The sequence below is a fragment of the Mirounga angustirostris genome, unplaced genomic scaffold (assembly GCF_029215605.1).
Source record: "Mirounga angustirostris isolate CCGP_5_RB_7025 unplaced genomic scaffold, mMirAng1.0.hap1 SCAF_6, whole genome shotgun sequence".
Lineage (NCBI taxonomy): Eukaryota > Metazoa > Chordata > Mammalia > Carnivora > Phocidae > Mirounga > Mirounga angustirostris.
The window spans coordinates 132,691,988-132,709,233 of NW_026991714.1; the positions used below are offsets into that span (position 1 = coordinate 132,691,988).

The 17,246-nt window shown below is 39.9% G+C and overlaps 1 protein-coding gene across 3 annotated transcripts in view; it reads right to left on the bottom strand.

Annotated features, from left to right (window-relative positions):
• Nucleotides 1-17,246, bottom strand: part of SORCS1 (sortilin related VPS10 domain containing receptor 1) — a 507,270-nt gene that overhangs the window by 239,336 nt on the left and 250,688 nt on the right. For all 3 annotated transcript variants that reach the window (XM_064595254.1, XM_064595255.1, XM_064595253.1), the window contains exon 3: nucleotides 719-818. In XM_064595254.1, the coding sequence (XP_064451324.1) occupies nucleotides 719-818 (100 nt within the window). The remainder of the gene's footprint in view (nucleotides 1-718; nucleotides 819-17,246) is intronic.

Here is a 17,246-nt window from a genome sequence, read left to right on the forward strand (position 1 = left end):
AAAGCAAATATTGCCTTCCTTGAGAAAATAATATTTCTCTCTGAAGAGGAAATAAACCCTCTTACCAGGAGCAGTATAATACAGCAGAAATAGTATGACTGCCAACCAAGAGACCTGAATCCTAGTTCCAACTGCACCCATAACTCTGCAAAGAGGCAAAGCATTACCTTTCACTTTTCTCATCTATAAAATGAGGGTGCAGTATATGATGATCTCCAAGGTTCCTCCCAGCAGTGTCTCCACCCCGACATTTGTGTGCAGGCTGAATAAACCTTATAAATGAGATATCCAATGTGCACCAGGAGGACACGTTCATCCCAATTCTAGTTAATCTATTTACTCATGTCAAGGGAAAACAGGGAGACTTCAGATAAAAACCCCACCTTTTCCTCCATCTTGTCAAGGCTCATTCTGATTCTTGTGACTGACTAGTCCGAGCTTTTACAAGACAGCATCCACTCAAGGAGACCCATTCCTAGGAGCTGCCTTTCGGAAATGGTAATGATATACCTACCTCTCACCCTCCTACGTTCACAGCTGTTGCCCTGAGAATTATGAGGTTTCAGACATTTTACCACCTTAACCTCCATCATCAACTCGTCTTTACATCTCTAATCCCAGCTTGACCGTAATGGATTTTTATGTAGCTAGAGAGGTTGGCCCACCAAGACAGAAGTCACATCATGAATAAGCAGCATGCTGAATATACATGTCTTACCTTACGCTTGTTGGTGGGACACACGTAGAGATAGCTTAGAATTGTTTTCAAACCAACTTTATCATTCAGCTTCTCATAAGTGGTTCCATAATCAGTTGACCTATAATTCAAAAGGAGAATTAATGAGGACAGGAGTATACGTCATTTGCCTGCTTGTCAGTACAATGCATGCTTTACATAGTAGCATGGCTCTCGGGAAGTTTCTAGGTGATTCATGTAGTATATAATGATGCTTAATTATGTACGCAGTAGCATCATGTGAGTGGTTAACATTTGCATTTAAATTGAACTGGTAAGGGGCGCCTGGGTGGCTCAGTTGGTTAAGCAACTGCCTTCCGCTCAGGTCATGATCCTGGAGTCCCAGGATCGAGTCCCACATCGGGCTCCCTGCTCGGCAGGGAGTCTGCTTCTCCCTCTGACCCTCCTCCCTCTCATGCTCTCTGTCTCTCATTCTCTCTGTCTCAAATAAATAAATAAAATCTTTAAAAAAAAAATAAATTGAACTGGTAAAAATTAAAACTCCATCTCTTTACTGCTCCTTAATGTACCTACACTGCATAAAGAATGTGGTTAAGCTTAAAAGATTAAGAGATGAGGGTGTCTCTTGAATTGACCACAAAAATAAAGAGTTTTTATGTAGATTTGACATTTTCAAACTTTTGCTTTATCTTTGGCACAGTGGAAAAGCAGGTTCTCCTGATTTATCTACAAACTGCGTTTCCTTTCATGAGTCATAGAATATATGGTGGGTCAGTCCCTTCAAAGGTCATTCAGTCTTTTCCTATTATTTAAGAGTAAGAAAACATCTTAATAATAAGGAAATTTCACAGCCTTACTCAGTGGCCTTTTCTGGTGTTAAGCAACCTGGAGTTGGGAAGACATTACTTCTTGGCACTGACCTATCTTTTTTGGAGATTCTCTCATCTTTATCTAGCCCTTGGTTAATAACTTATTAATTCTGACTGAATCAATAGACTTTAATCACCATCTCTATCAAAGTTTATTACATATTTCAGAATTGTAATCTCATTAGATCATCATTACAACCATGTGCAGGAGGAAATATTATCTGTATTTAAAGAAATTAGTTGACAGAACCTAAGTGACCTATTCAAACAACTGATAAATTGCCAGCTAACATTTGAATCCAGGTGTTCTGATCCTAAGCCCTGTGTTACTTACTCTATACCACAGTTTTTCCATTGATTTTGTTTGTTTCAATTTAAAGGAAACATACAATTTCCTCTTAGCCTTCTTTTTACATATATGAGATCCCAATTCATCCATTCATTCATTTACATCTGTAGAACTCCTAAAATGTACCAGACTCTGTGCTATGTACCAGGATACAACATATTGCCCCCATTCTCAAAAATCTCACAGCTTTATTTGATAGGCAGAAATATAAGGCTATAATGTGTTTAGTCCAATGCTATAGATAAGAATTAACAAGGCTTAGACATTAAAGTTGGTTTAAACAGAAATAAAAAATGTAACCATTTTAATTCATTCCTGATAGTGATAAAAGTATAAATTCCTACAGGCCATGGAGACTACTAGAAGTCTGTGTTAACAACCTCATCACCATGCATTAAGAAGCTACCCTGGACCAGGGACTGGAGCAAGAAAGCTGCATAATTTATGATCCTGCAATTAAGGGATTAATAATTTAATCTGGCTGGAGGAGATCCAGGGCATTTTCCCCCTAAAATTTGTGTGTATGTATGTGTATTTATATTAATTAATTATATTATAAATTAAATAATCAATTATATATAATTAGATAATAGTCAACACTTTATAGAATTTAGGTGACTTTGCAAATCAGAGAAGATTGGGGTATTATGTAAAGTTTCTTGAAGAACTATTGCACTTGAAAATGGAAAATGGGTAGGATTTTAGGAAAGGGAAGTAATCAGAGCAGAGCATCATGAACTAGAGGGCACCTTGTGTTACCCAAATATATAACTGGTTTTCTTCTGGACCAGCCTGCGCTCTATCCCAATCCAACAAACAGTGGTTTGATAGCCAAGAATATTTGAAGAGCATTCAAAACTTTCACAGATCTTATCCATAAACCACAAATTTCTTTAGATCTTCCTTCCATATTCATCTTTTTCCCCCCTCAAACTCATGCTGATGTGAAATTTCCTCCAGATCTCTAAGAAATACCTGAGACTTCTTTCTTCACTCAGTTGGATCTTGGTGTTTGACATATTTTTCCCCCACTCCTAGGTCAACGTTCCCTCCTTCCTAAGACTTGCTTGTCTCCAAAATTTCACTAGCCTTTCTCTAGCTCCTTTCATCAGATAACTTTTTCTAATCTTTATTCTAAACAATACTCACAAGTTCAAGAACCAACAAATAGATGCCAAAACCTACTGGGGGCGGGTGGTGGTAGTGGGAGGAGGACAGGGTGAGCAAATACGGCTCCCTGGCATATGCTGCCCGGCCACAGGTGGACGTCAGCAGGACTCTGTTGGCGATGAGAGAATGGTTTAATTTTCCTAGTGGGATAATAGGAATGGAGGCTAGAGAAGTAGGAACCAGTCTAGAGGGGGGCAATAATTAGTCTCTTATCATTTCTATCAACTTATCCTTGAGCTATTTAATGAATATGTTTACATTAAAAAAGTATACTCTACAAGGGCAAATGAGGATGACTCCATGAGGATTCTACATGGACTCACTCTCATTTGTATGTGTGTAGTATGTGTGTGTGTGTGTGTGTGTGTGTTTAGCTGAAATCTCAATGTGACAGGATGACAACAGAGTGACCAGCTCAGACATACATTAGTAACTTTCTTTTCAGAGAGCTTACAGTATGTCATTGGATACTTTCCCTTTATTATAACATCACCAGTCCAGATCCTTCAAGGTGTCTGCCACCATTGTTTAATGCTGTCTCTTGCCCCTTGATTTTTCAAAGCTCAGCAACTGAATCAAAATTTAATTCTCAATTCCAGCAGAGCTACGTGTTTAAACATTATGGCATTGTAACAATTAACAGAGAGAGAAAAAATTATGCATTTCCACATGCCCAAAACAGCACAGACTAGCAGTTGTTCAAAGTTGTCCCACAAAATTAGAATTAGATAGTGCTACATGCATCATGGGTAATACTAACAGCCAGGATACATTGATTCAAGGGTACAGAAGTGAAAATATTTAATATCTGCAGACCAGTTGGTAAATAGTTACTGCGCTAAGTTCTCCAAGTAGCACTTCTGCCAGTCTTACCCCATGGCCTCTCCCTTGGAGACCTCCTAGATTTCCTCACAGTCCAGCAACCAAAAGATTGAAGGTGGGCACAGCAGAGGTCCTCAAGAAATTTGCTCAGCACTAAGAGAAGCACCTGCTCTGATTGGTTAGTGCCTATGCCAATCAGCCTGAGCCCCAGTGGAGGAGACAGTAACCTTGGAGAAGGCACTGCACCCTGGAAAGCAATTCCCAGGGCCCATCTGCAAACTCCCCTTCCCAGCTAACAGATGCTTCCAGTTATGCTTGCATGGTCAATGGTGGGAACTGCAGCCCCCCTAGGGATCTGGGCTCTGAAAGAGCAGATGAGAGACAGACAGTTGAGCCAATGTATTGGCTGTTAAATATTTTAAGTATCATCCTTAGGTATGGGCGAGAGGAGAGTAATCTGAGATCAAAAAACGTTAGGAAATGCTTGATAAAGCAAAATTTAATGTTCCTTTACTTGAGAACTTATAAATTTTATTCTTCTCAAATACATACATAAGTCTTTTTATTTTAATATATGCTGTGAACCTCCTAAATGCATATTCCATGAAGCATTTTCCAAAACATATTTGACTATAAGGTTCATTCTTGAGGGCTAATTAAATTACTGTTCTGAGCAACATACTTTGGAAAAGCATATCAAAAACAAAAACAAAAAAAGGCACAAGAAATATTATGAGTCTCTGTTTTATAAGAAAAGGAGAACAATAAAAATAGTTAAAACAAATCAAATTTGCAAAGAGAATTGCCCACCTATGCTAACCATAAAATGACTACTGTTGTCAAGGCAAAAAAAAAAAAGTAGTCTTAAAAAGATATGTAGCACACAGAAATGTATTTAAGATGCAATATAAACAGCCTTGAATTCTCAACTTGTACCATTTTTTAAAACATTCCAGAACAAACATTTTTTTTTCAGATTTTGTTTATAAGTTGACTTATATACAGATGGAAAACAGGGTTTTTGTCAACATCTATGCTGTGTAAGAAAAAGCTGAAAGCTTTAAAAAAAAAAAAAAAAGCACATTCCAGTAAATATACAAGTGATTAAATCAAGGTGCTCAGGTTTTTGCTTTTGATCCTTAATCCTTACACTACCTTTTTGCAAACATATCTTAAATAGTGACTTTTAGAACATTTGAAAGTATGTCTTTATTTAAGTATTTACTATATTCATAGAGCTGAAACGAGTTGCCCTGATGGATGGAGAAACACGTTCAATGTATGGCACCACCCACCTTCCAAGACCTTGTGCTCTCTTTCAGAGGGCAGTGTCCCGTCACACGCAAATAAGGATCAATACAGAGCACAACTAGTTTCCACAGGGAGTGGCAGAAAGAAAACAGGATTGCATTTCCTCTGCTATAATCATACACCATCAAATGAGATAATAAATAAGCACAGAATCATTTGTAAACTACATTAATCCATAAAAAGTACTTAACACAATGACTGGCATGTAATAGCAATCTCTAAATGACAGTGTGTGTTTATTTATTTTGTCACTAATTTTTTTCTTGATTATTTTTGGTATCCTTTAACCATCACTTACTAAAACCCACAACCTGAACCCTTAAGAAGAATTCGAGTCACAGAAAATAATTTAGATTTAGCTTTTTTAGAAGAGCAAATATTTGTGAAGTTACTACCATTTTTAAATGTAAACAAATCTAGTCTATCATATTTTAAAGGATATGAGTGCCAGTAGCTTTGCATGGGGTTTGAATTAGAGAAGAAAGGATAAGAACTGGAATTGGAGAGTGAATGATTCTACACTCTGCTTCTATAATAAGTGTGCCAGAATTTCCTGAATGAACTATTATGCTTAGGAAACCTAACGGATAATAAAAATGAATGTTTATCAGGGTGCTTACAATGTGATCTAAGCCCTTCACATGCAGAAGCCCATAGATGGGCACTGATATTAATCACAGGTTATAGACAAGGAGGAACCAGGAGTATAAATGAGGCCACAGAATTTGGAAGATGCAGTCCTCACGCAGGCTTCCACTCGAGAGCCTTCATCCTTAACCCCATGCTGCATAGCCTCTCTCAAAAGCCACAAGAGGAAAAGGAAATATAACTACAAAATCTAGTTCAGCATTTCTTTATAAAAGGAATATGAACTCAAACTGTTTGAAGTTTTACATGGTATAGACCAAAAGCTGGCTTTTCTTCATACCAGGTAAAGGGACAGGGGGCCTGCCAGAGAGAATCCATCTTCAGAATACTATAAGCAGAAACTGTTACAATAGGTTAAGGAGAAGAGAAAGTAGGTCTTTCATCTGGTCCACTCTAGCTCCTAGAAAGGCTAGAAATATGGAAAAAGTGGGTCAACTTGTGAATTATCTGATGACGTCTTGTGAAGATTATCAAGATGTCACAGCTTCACAGAAAGAGGAAGTACTTGAAGTCAAGCAGAACCAGACACAGGCTCTCAACCAGCTGGGTAACCAGTCCATTCCCTGATGTCCTCAACAAATCAACTTCAGACGTGCTTTTTTATCTACTAAGTTGGTGACGTAATAGATGCCCAACTCTTAATTCCTCTGCCTTTTCTGCCTGCCCCCCACCCCAGCCCACTCCAGCCTTGCTATTCCATGTGTCTAGAAAGTTCTTTCTCCAGATGGCCTCCTCATTTCTTTCTGAACATTGGTCATCCTGTATGAAATAGCAACTTTCCCATGCCTCCAGCACACTCCATCCTCCTTAGCCTCTTCTATTTTCTCTATGCATAGTATTTACCCCCATCTGATAGATTTCTACTTTTTTTTTTTTTTTTTAATTTTCTGTCTTTCCCTCTCTGGAATGAAAGCTCCATGAGAGTAGAGTAGAAAAGATGTCTGTTTTGCCCACCGCTGTCTTCCTCACTCTCAGAAGAGTGTCCCAGACATGGCAGGCACTCACAATTTGTTCTTCACTGACTGGCTGACTTGATGGAACCTTGCTCTTCTTGTATGGCCAGCTGGATATCTACTAAGCCAAAATGAAGAAGCCTTTATCATCCGGCAGGGACTCCTACAGTCCTTGCTCCTAGCAGATTCAATCAGCCGTGTGGGGTGAAGTGGGACCAGGGTGGGGAGCATGTCTTATGCTCCTCTACTTTTAATCAAGAAACCCCTGCCTGGCATCTTAGACGACTCTAAGTGCCATAAGGGCAGTGGACACATGTTTGGTCCCCTCTGCCCCCAAATCCCCCGGCCTCAGGACACTGGTGGCACATCAGGTGTCTTCTCCATACAGAAGGTGAATGAATGCAGAAACCTACTGGACACTCTTTGAACCAAGAATGAGCCAGGCCACTTCTTCAAAAAGAAGTAGCCTTCAGACCCCAGGGAGGTAACATGCCCTAGCCCATGCACACCAAGCCAAGGTCACAAAACGAAGACCTGAGCGGCAGAGGGAAGCTTAGGGACAGGAAGCAAGGGAGCACCGGGGCATTGCTCAAAAATCAGTACCAGTGAGATTTCCCAAAAGCGGAGCAACATCCTCCTCTCAATCAAGAAGCTGTGGCTTCTGTGTTTTGTTTCTTTCCTAAAATCATTAAGAGCAGTCACTTTCATTGCTCCTAGTGCATTAGGCGGCATAAAAATAGCTTCCAGAGCCAAAGGCACATTGGCTGCATTGCAGACACTGCTCCTTAATAACTTAGGATGCATGAGGTTAAGGCAGTGAGAGTAATTTAGGGTTTGGAAAATGTTTGCGAGTGAGTCGACATTTAAATAACTTCATTATCATTCATTGACAGATTTTTTTAACCTGTCACTGCAATTGATATTTCTATTACCATGTTATAACAAACCCCTGCACATTTTAAATACAGTCACCAGATTCCATTAGTCTACCCACTGTCAAGAAAATATCTCCAAATCCATTTTTCATAATACCTCAAGAATATAATAGGCAATCTACATCAAACGGTGACGTGGAGCTGAAGGAAATTGTCTCCTGCTTTCTAAGGATTCTGCCGTGAAATACGTTTGCCTGTCAGCCTAAACATATAATTTAAACGGGCTGCTGAGACATTATGGTGCATCCTGAGCTGAACAAGCTTGCCTGTTTCTTGGATACCCTGAGCTTTTCAGGTTAATTTGCAGAATTAGAGGGAAGGGGGTTAAACAGTGGGTTTAGGGAGAGGCATGTCAAGGTGATATAAAGATATTTCTACTCTGCCTTGGGTCACAGTATTTCCAATTTAATTTGATTTGTAAATTTTTTTAAAGTTATTTTTTAAATTTAAGGGATGGGTACCTATGTGTCCACAAGTTATAAAAGTTCCCGCTCATCTTTCTGGTCCTGCTGAGCCATTGTCTTCTCTTCCTTGTTGGATTATCACGCTGTGTTCCTGAAGTTCCTTTCTCATCACACAGGGTAGCTGAGATAAGAACCCTGAATGCATTTGAATGTGACTATGTAGGACTCCAAGGAAAAGGTGGCAATGTCGTCCACAACACCCTGCCACACACACCACATATTTCCACCAGAGGTAAAAGTGTTCGTCCATAATACAGAGCACACCAAAATAGCGTTCACTTGTACCTCTGAAAGATATTTCAGGTCACCGAGTATAAAAATAACTAAAACCCAAGCTGATACCTGGATCTCTAACTATTTTGCCTAAGAAAGGGAGGGAAAATAATTTAAATCAAGGCCTCCTTTTCAAGTAAAGGTTTCTTTTCAGGAGCAGGGACAGGGAAGAGCATTATCCTTAACTAGATGAGGTCCACGATGTCCATCTCACACACGCGCACCTGCCTGTCCGTAGTATCTCCATCTGTACCCTCCACTCCCCTGCTACTTCCCAAGCTGGGGCAGGCGGTTCCCATCCTGCTGTGGCCAGAACTCCTTGCAGGGGCACTCTAAAGCAACCACTCGCTCTTTCTCAGGGGCGGCCGCTTTCATGCCTCCCAGGCTTTGCAAATGCGATACCCACTGCTCAGCAGACACGCTGGTGGTGGTGACGAGGGCAGAGGGCATTTATTCCTTCTCATCTTTCAAGATTTCACTCTGCAGCCACCTTCCCTGGGACGCCTTTCCTGGCAATGCCCAATGACTAGCAGACTTCATTCTTCCATGACATCCCAGGTCCCTGTCCATTGTACTGAAAGTGTCGATGCTCAGTTTTCTGTGTGAACAGACTCTGTTCTCAGTAGGCAGGACTCGTTCATATTTACCCTTTTACCCTTCTTTCTGCCTGTTTCTCTGTTTCCAGGCTGCACTCAAATACCTCTTCCTTCACTGAACTTTCTTACGTCCCTCTGAAGAATGTGCTCAAACTCATCCAAATGGCTCCCACATTGTTTTTATATTCTGCTGTGTATGACCTTATCCGGTGCGGCTCTCCCCACTGCCACCGCCTCCTGCAGATCACAGTGCATTTACACTTACTCTTCTGTCTCTCTCCAACATCGTAGCTGCTTCTTGCAATCCAGAAGGGGCTCCAATAATGGTGCTGATTGAACCGAACACCACTTCTCTAAATGTGCTCCTCTGTTATTACAAAACATAATAGGAGAAATTTCACAGTTGATGTTTGTATTTCCTTTTGCACGGTGAGGGGGCAAGAAAACTTCAGAGCTCTCCTACCCTGAGTTTATGTCAGGCAAGAGTCATTAGGAGACATAAACATAAGAGAATTTAGGGGCTTACTTAGGAAGAACTCATCCAAATATATACATAAAATGTCTTATACATTATTAAAGTATTCAATATAAATATAGCAATGGAAAACAAAATATGCATTTATCAGTTACGCAAAGATAAATTTAGGAGGGGGGGGCATGTCTATTCAGCTTTACCAAGGGCTCTCTCTTCTGATATGACCCTAATCCCCAGGCATTTCTGGTCCATCACATAGCACATCCATCCTCATGCTGAGGTCACATCTTCATAGGCTGCGTTACCCCACTCTCATACCTGCTTGCCAAATTATTTATGAATAATAATAGCGAACACTTACTGAACACTTAAAACATACCACGCTCTGGCTGAGCACTTTACAAGGACTGGCTCACTTAATTCTCATGGCATTCCATGAGTTAAGTACTGGTGTGATTCACATCTTATGGATGAGGAGATTGAAACTTAGAGAGGATGACTGACTTGCCCAACGCTACAGGGCAACAATGAGCTGAGCCTGATTCAGACCAGGCAGTTAGTCTTCGAAGCCTGGATGCTTAATACAGAGATGTAGCAGCTCATGTATTGAAATTGTGCTCTTTATAGGATAGTTTGTCTGAAAAAATGAAATAGGATGGAATTTTCCAGTGAAGCACACATAACTTAGATCACCTGCCTCTCAAACAATAAAGCACCTCTATGCATAATATCTGCCAGTTATCATCCTAAAGTCAATTTTGTGTTTGAAGGAGGACCCCCAGGCCAAGCATCTAATAAGCCAAGACTCAAAGGTAGTGATGAGTACCATCACGCAGGGACCGCTGCGGACATCCCCCCTGGTTGTGAAGAGCTCCAAACAGGAAATGGCATACAGAATCCTGTGTTTTGCCATCCTCGCCAGAAAATGAATTTGAGCTATAATTGCTATTCGTAACATGTGACTTCTGCCAGAGTGCTCCACTCTCTTCCAGGACACCCTGTTTGGCTAAAGAAGCACTGTAATTGTCCTGCCCTGGGAATAGGCAAACAGAAGTGAAATATTTATTGAATGAAGCCAACATTACTTGGTCCTCCTCGCCCTTCAGTCAGAACATGCACATGAAAATTATGAAAAACATCAAAAACTAATGATGTACTATCTGTTGGCTAATTGAACATAATAAAAATTATGAAAAATGTATTCTGGAAGCATAAGCAACTTAAACGTTTAATGGTGACAATGGGCTTTACTTGATTCCCTGATTGTAAATGATCCAATTATCCTAAGGTGTGGAAGTTGTTCTCTGGGTGTCACGGTCTAGGGTCAAATTAGGGTTTATTTCCCATAGATGGACGGAACCTCAGCCTCACATGATGGTGCATAACAGAGCTTTTGCTACCTTGAGTTTTCTGAAAGCCAAGTGAATGAAAAATGAATGAGATGCTTCCTCATATGTAATCAGAGAGGACTGGACTAGCTGATCTCTAGCCTTGTTTGTAATATTCTAGAATTCCTGTAGCTGAAGGAGTTTGGGGGAACTCTGCATCCATAGGGAAGCCTACAACACACTTCTGAGAAGTAAGGCTTAGAGAAAAATACCCCCATCCTGAAATTGTAGGAGACAGCCAGGGGTTGAAGTGTTGAAATGGAGGTATATCCTTTGCCTGTTATATCCTATCTATTTTCTTCTTAGTTTCTTTAAAAGTGAAATGATTGAGCCCTGGCCAGAAAACATGGTTTGTTCATTGTTGCATATCACTACAATATCTTATAGTATCACCATTTTTGTGTCCCAATTACTTTCAGGAAAGCTAAAAATTCTAGACTATTAGAACTTCAATAAGGTCTTAGAGATGATTACATCTCTATTCAATGGTTTTCTTTTCTTTCTCTCTTTCTTTCTTTCTTTCTTTCTTTTTTTTTTTTAAAGCAGTGGGAGAGTTTAAGCCCTACTCTAAGTACACATTCAACAGATAGAGAGCTATCCTCATTGAAACACCTGTCTACCACTCCAACTGGTGCCCCCCCACCCACACACATCCTAGTCTCCCTCTTTTAGTAATTCTTTAACATTTTCACACAGCTTTCAGGGATCAAAAAAGTAGTTTCCACACAATGGAACAGGCTCAACTTTAGGATTCTGCAGATGAAGAAGCTGAGGGTCAGGGTAAAGCAAGTCAAGCATTCATGAGTCATGAAGAGAACTCAGGTTTTCTGATTCTTGTGCCAAGACACTTCTCAGAATTACAGGTTGTCAAATATGCAAAAGTACTTTAATCTCATCAGAGAATAAAATTCACTTTATAAAGCCTATCCATCTTAGAATTGATTAATACTGTAAGGAAGGAACATAATACTATATGGGAAAAAGCCGAATTCTCCTCCAAAACAAAATAAACAAAAAACCATGGAGGCTTAGATGTTTAAGAAACCTGTACAATTATACTTTAGAATCATACCAAAATGAAAATGATGGCAACATTTGGGAAAGGGACCAGGGCTAGAGCTGGTAGTCAAATAGGATATTAAAAATTTTTAAATTACATATAATCCTTAAAGAGAATGTATTCCAGCATCCCTCATGGAATAGCTTAAACAAACAAACAAACAAAAAAGCCCAGAAACACTTGTATCATTGATGGGTACCCCCTCCAATCTGCATGCAGTGATATATAGCTGACCCACAGGCAAAATCCCTTCCACAACATCTGGATGATCCAGCCAACTAGGGACAGAGTTCTAACCTACACCATCACTTGAGGCCATACTAACATTCATCCACAAGTACCCAGGAGAACTGCCAGGTCTCACTGCCCTCAGATCTTCCAATTTTGTTTAAAAAGCAAAGTAATATTGGGAAAATCCGGCAGTCTCGTCCACAATCTTAAAACAGCCCCTTCCCTTGGGATGCCTGGGTGGCTCAGTCGGTTAAGTGTCTGTCTTTGGCTCAGGTCATGATCTTGGGGTCCTGGGATCCAGCCCCGGGATGGGCTCCCTGCTCAGTGGGGAGCCTGCTTCTCCCTCTCTCTCTGCCTGCTCATGCACATGTGCTCTCTTGCTCGCAAATAAAATAAAATCTTAAAAAAAAAATAGTCCCTTTCCTGAATTCTTATATGCTTCAGGATGAACCCAGTACAAATTAAAACATTCAGGTCCTTTTTGGCTTGCATCTTTCTGTGGCAGTGGTGGCATCTGAATATGTGGTAACAGGTGCTGCAAAATATTCACCAGAATCCAAGCCTGATTCTTCGTAATCAGGCATGATGTGCAGCTCCCGTGAAGTTAATCTAATTACTAGAAATAGAGTTTAGCATTATAGTGCAATGGTCCATGCATTCACTCATTCAACAATTATTTATGTTACGTTGTGTCTCCCATGTTCCAGGCCTTGTTCTGGGCCTGGGCAATAAAAGAGAGATAGGGGGGAAAAACAAACAAACAAACAAAAAACCCAACAACAACAAAAACAACTACAAAATTGCTGTTCTTGCAGAGCCTAAATTTCAGTGGGGAGAGACATACTGTAAACATAGACACAAATGTATAATTTTTCAGGTGATGGTAAATGCCTTGAAGGAAAAGAAAAGAGTAAGGGGGACAGAGAGTGAAGATGGGGTGTTCAACTTTACATAGCACGGTCAGAGAATGGCCACTGTGATCAGGCATTTGAGAATACACTGGAATGATAGAAAGTGGGCAGGTATGTATGATGAGAAAGAGTATTAGAGGCAGTGGGAAGAGCAAGTACCAGGACATTAAATGAGGTCCAAGCTTAGAGTGTGTGACTCACAGAAAGGAGGTGAGCACATGTAGGGCAGAGGCTAAAAACAAGGAGAGTGGGAACATACTTGGCCACTTCATGAAGATAACAGCATCTACACCACACTGAGCCTCACAGGCCATGTTAAGCCTTTGGAAGGTTCTGAGAGGGGGAAGCATGATATTAGTAACATCTTAGTAGCACAAAGGTTCCAGGAGTTTAGTTTCCCTACCTGTAAAAAGGGGATAAAATGGTATCCATTTTCATAGGATTGTTGGAAGTGTTAAAGGAGATGCTCCCTGAAAAGTTCTCGATGTATAGCAAGAATTTATCAATGTAAGCAGTTATTATTATAGGTGGTCATTGGTTTAACAGCATTTACTTCCAAGGAACAGATTTACGAGATACAATCTGAGGGTCCAAAGGGTGAAAATGATATAGAACATAATAGATCACTGACTTAGAACAACTTATCTGAAATCCCAGAGGAAGGAAAAAAATATATAAAGGGAAGTGAGATACAGCATGGTTTCTTAAAACAGATCATTCTCCTTGATATAATATTCCTAGAAGATATTTAGCAGGACACATTGATAATGGTGGGGCCTGTGAAATTTGTATGTTGGACTTTAGGGAATGAAACACTATATACTTGAAAGCAGCTCTAATGCTCACAAAACATCAGAAAACACTGCTTGAGGGAGGTGAGTCGGTGGCATATTATTTTAGAGAACTCGACTTATTTCTGACTAGAACTTAGATCTGATACCATGACCCAGATCCTTCCTAAAATATTTTGGTCCTATAATTCATTATTTCTCAACCCCCAAAGCCACCCAAATTAATTTTCTACACATATCCCTGCTTTTTACATTCCTACTTTTTCAAACTATAATTCCCTCCTTCTCTCAAAAATAATGTCCTCTAATTCACCTCCACTAAGCACCATTTTCAGTTTTCAATTGAAACTGGAGCTGGCTCCAGTTTCTAATTGCACCAATAACTCCTTCAACTCAAGGCCTTTATACTTCCCTTACTTCAGAACAGTTAGTGTTTATATGTCTACCTTACAAGGAAAGAGATGAGGGGTCACCCTTCCAAGAGGAGTCAACGTCAGGTCTCGTCACAGTAATGGGCTCTGAAATTGCCAGTGCAGGCTTTGCCAATGACCTGCTGAGTGACCTTGGGCAAGTTGCCCAACATCTCTGGGCTGTTCTTTAATAATACTGATTGACTTCACAAGGTTGCTGGGAGGAATCACTAATCAACCTGATTGTGAAACACTTAGTCAATAGAGTACTTTATAAATATTTACTAATATACAATGAGCTCATCACATCTGAGAGCCAAAGAATTTGCATCATCAGAGAAAACACTATCCAGACCCTGAAAGAGTAGTCAACGTTGTACCTGAAATGGATCTTTTCTCTTAAATACAAGTCTACTGGCATTTTGGGATGGTTTGGGTTTCTTATCATAAGTGATGGGGGTAAATCGGATCAGAGAAGTTTAATTACCCTCTAAACAAAGAAAACAGTGATTCTAGCCCATTAAAGCAGTAAAATGATATGCAGGGGAAAAGTATTTAACACTCCTATAATAACATATGTGTACAACTGAGCTTATCACTCAACAAACCAGATGAATTGGGAACAATATATGACAGACACCATGCTGGATACTGCGGATGAAATATAAAATAAAACAAGAAAGACTCCAGTCTCAAGAAGCATGCATTTTAGCATAAGAGATAATCAATCCCACCAATAAGATTTGATATTTTGTTGTTTATGTAAGTTCTCAGATGAAAATAAAACAGGATAGGGGTGCCTGGGTGGCTCAGTTAAGCGTCCGCCTCTTGATTTTGGCTCAGGTCATGATCTCAGGGTTGTGAGATAGAGTCTCTCGTCCAGCTCTGTGGAGCCTGCTTAAAATTCTCTGTCTCCCTCTGCCCACCCCACCCCCTGTGCTCTCTCATTCTCTCTCCCTCCTCTCCCTCTAAAAAAAAAAAAAAAAAGATAAAATAAAACAGGGTATGGCTATAAAAAGTGACAGCATAATGACTGCTTTAATTTGGATGGCCTTGGAAGACCTCTCTGGGCAGATGAGTTAAGCTGGGGAGGGAAATGGGTGTACATGTAAAGCAGAAGAAATTACAGGTTCAAAGGCCTTAAGGTATATATTCAAGGAACCAAAGAAAGTTGCACACTTATAGCTCAGAGGATGATGAGTAGAGCGAAGCAGGCAGGGGCTAGATCAGGCAAAAAGCCTTCCTTGGAGGATAGCATAAGAAGGTTGGATTTTCTCATTTGTGAGATGGGAAGGCACACAAGAGATGTGATCAAAAATATGACAGAAACTGACAACATTTTTTAAATGGTCATTTTGACTACTATGTGTAGAATAAGAATAAACTAGAAAATGGCAGAAGTAGGAAAAGCAGGAAGTCCAGTTAGGGGATAAGGATGCCTTGGACAGAGGACTTAAGACTAGGAGCCATGCTTAGGCTTCATTTTTCAGCGAGGAACACTTATAGGTCATCATCAAGTTATCAACTGCACCAGAACATATCTTGAATATCCCCCCAATTAGCTTATAATTATTTTTATCAACAATTTCTAATAATTTCTCTGTTATTTACAACATTTTCCAGTTACAGTAATTTTTTCAGTTTACGCTTTTTAGTGTAATCCTGATTCAGTATGTGAACCTTCCTTTTCATGTAGGACTAGGCAACTCCTGTGATTTCTGATTACAGATACCCTGTATGGGATGTGGCTTATTTGACATTGAGGGTGAAGTTTTTATAATCAACATGAATAATTCAGCAGTGTATTAGTTGTGCTTTATTATTGCCATTTACTTCAACTTGAACTATAGTTTGAGAGTTATGGACTTTTTTTTTTTTAATCAACAGAAGCTCATCCATCACTTTGTATCCAAGGGAGATACCAGGTTATAAAGTTTGCTATTTATAGCAACAATTGTGATTCAAAATGAGAATCAGTATTTTGTTCCCCTGCCATCTAACCTTAGGTCAAGCACAGGATCTACAATGGAATTTTACAGGAAGTGAAATGAAAGCACACAGCTGGAGATTAATGCCAGAGCAAGTGCTCAAGGGAATGGACTCTCTGGCTGCTTCCCAGAAGAAAAATGGTCAGTTATGTGGATTGTGTGTCAAAGCTACATGGAGGGGTGGCAGAGAAATGACAGACAGGATGCCCTAGCATTTCCACATCAGGCTGCATGAGCCTGATTCTCTGAAAATGAAGGATGATCTCCCAAAATTCTGTTCAGAGATTGCCTTGGGAAAGAAGTCTCCAGGACTTGTTAAATCTTCAGCTCTTTATTGACTATCATTTATGTGGTTAGCTGTAAAGCTATACTTTCCTCCCACATTGCAATGTAATTTCTTGTGTCCCTTGCAAATTACCACCACCATCAGCACCCACTTAATCAGTCCCTTCATGCTGTACCCAAAGATGTGGTGCTTTCATTAAGAGGGTTTTCTAGAGCAAGGTGCCCATGGACAGAGACTGTACTTGTATGGTGTCCTCTGCAGAGCCCCCACCATAAGGCCTTCAGTAATTAGGTATTTATCTATTTTTTTCTTATGGTGATGAGGCTAATGAGAATCTGTTGCTATTTTCATACCTCTGAAGACATTTCAGCTCTTGTTTGCTTTAAAATGTGTTTGAAAATCCTGAGAGAGACCTTTTCTTTTTTGCCACAGCTGGGTTTTTATACAAATTATGAATAATAACCAATCTTCCCTAAAATTCAGGGAACAAAATTCAGGTTGCTTAATGGGCTTTAGGAGAAAATTCAAACATCAGTCTATTTTTGAAGAGGTAACACTCTAGTCAAAAAATGGACAGAGCCCTCAACAAACAAAACAAAACAAAACAAAACAAATAAAA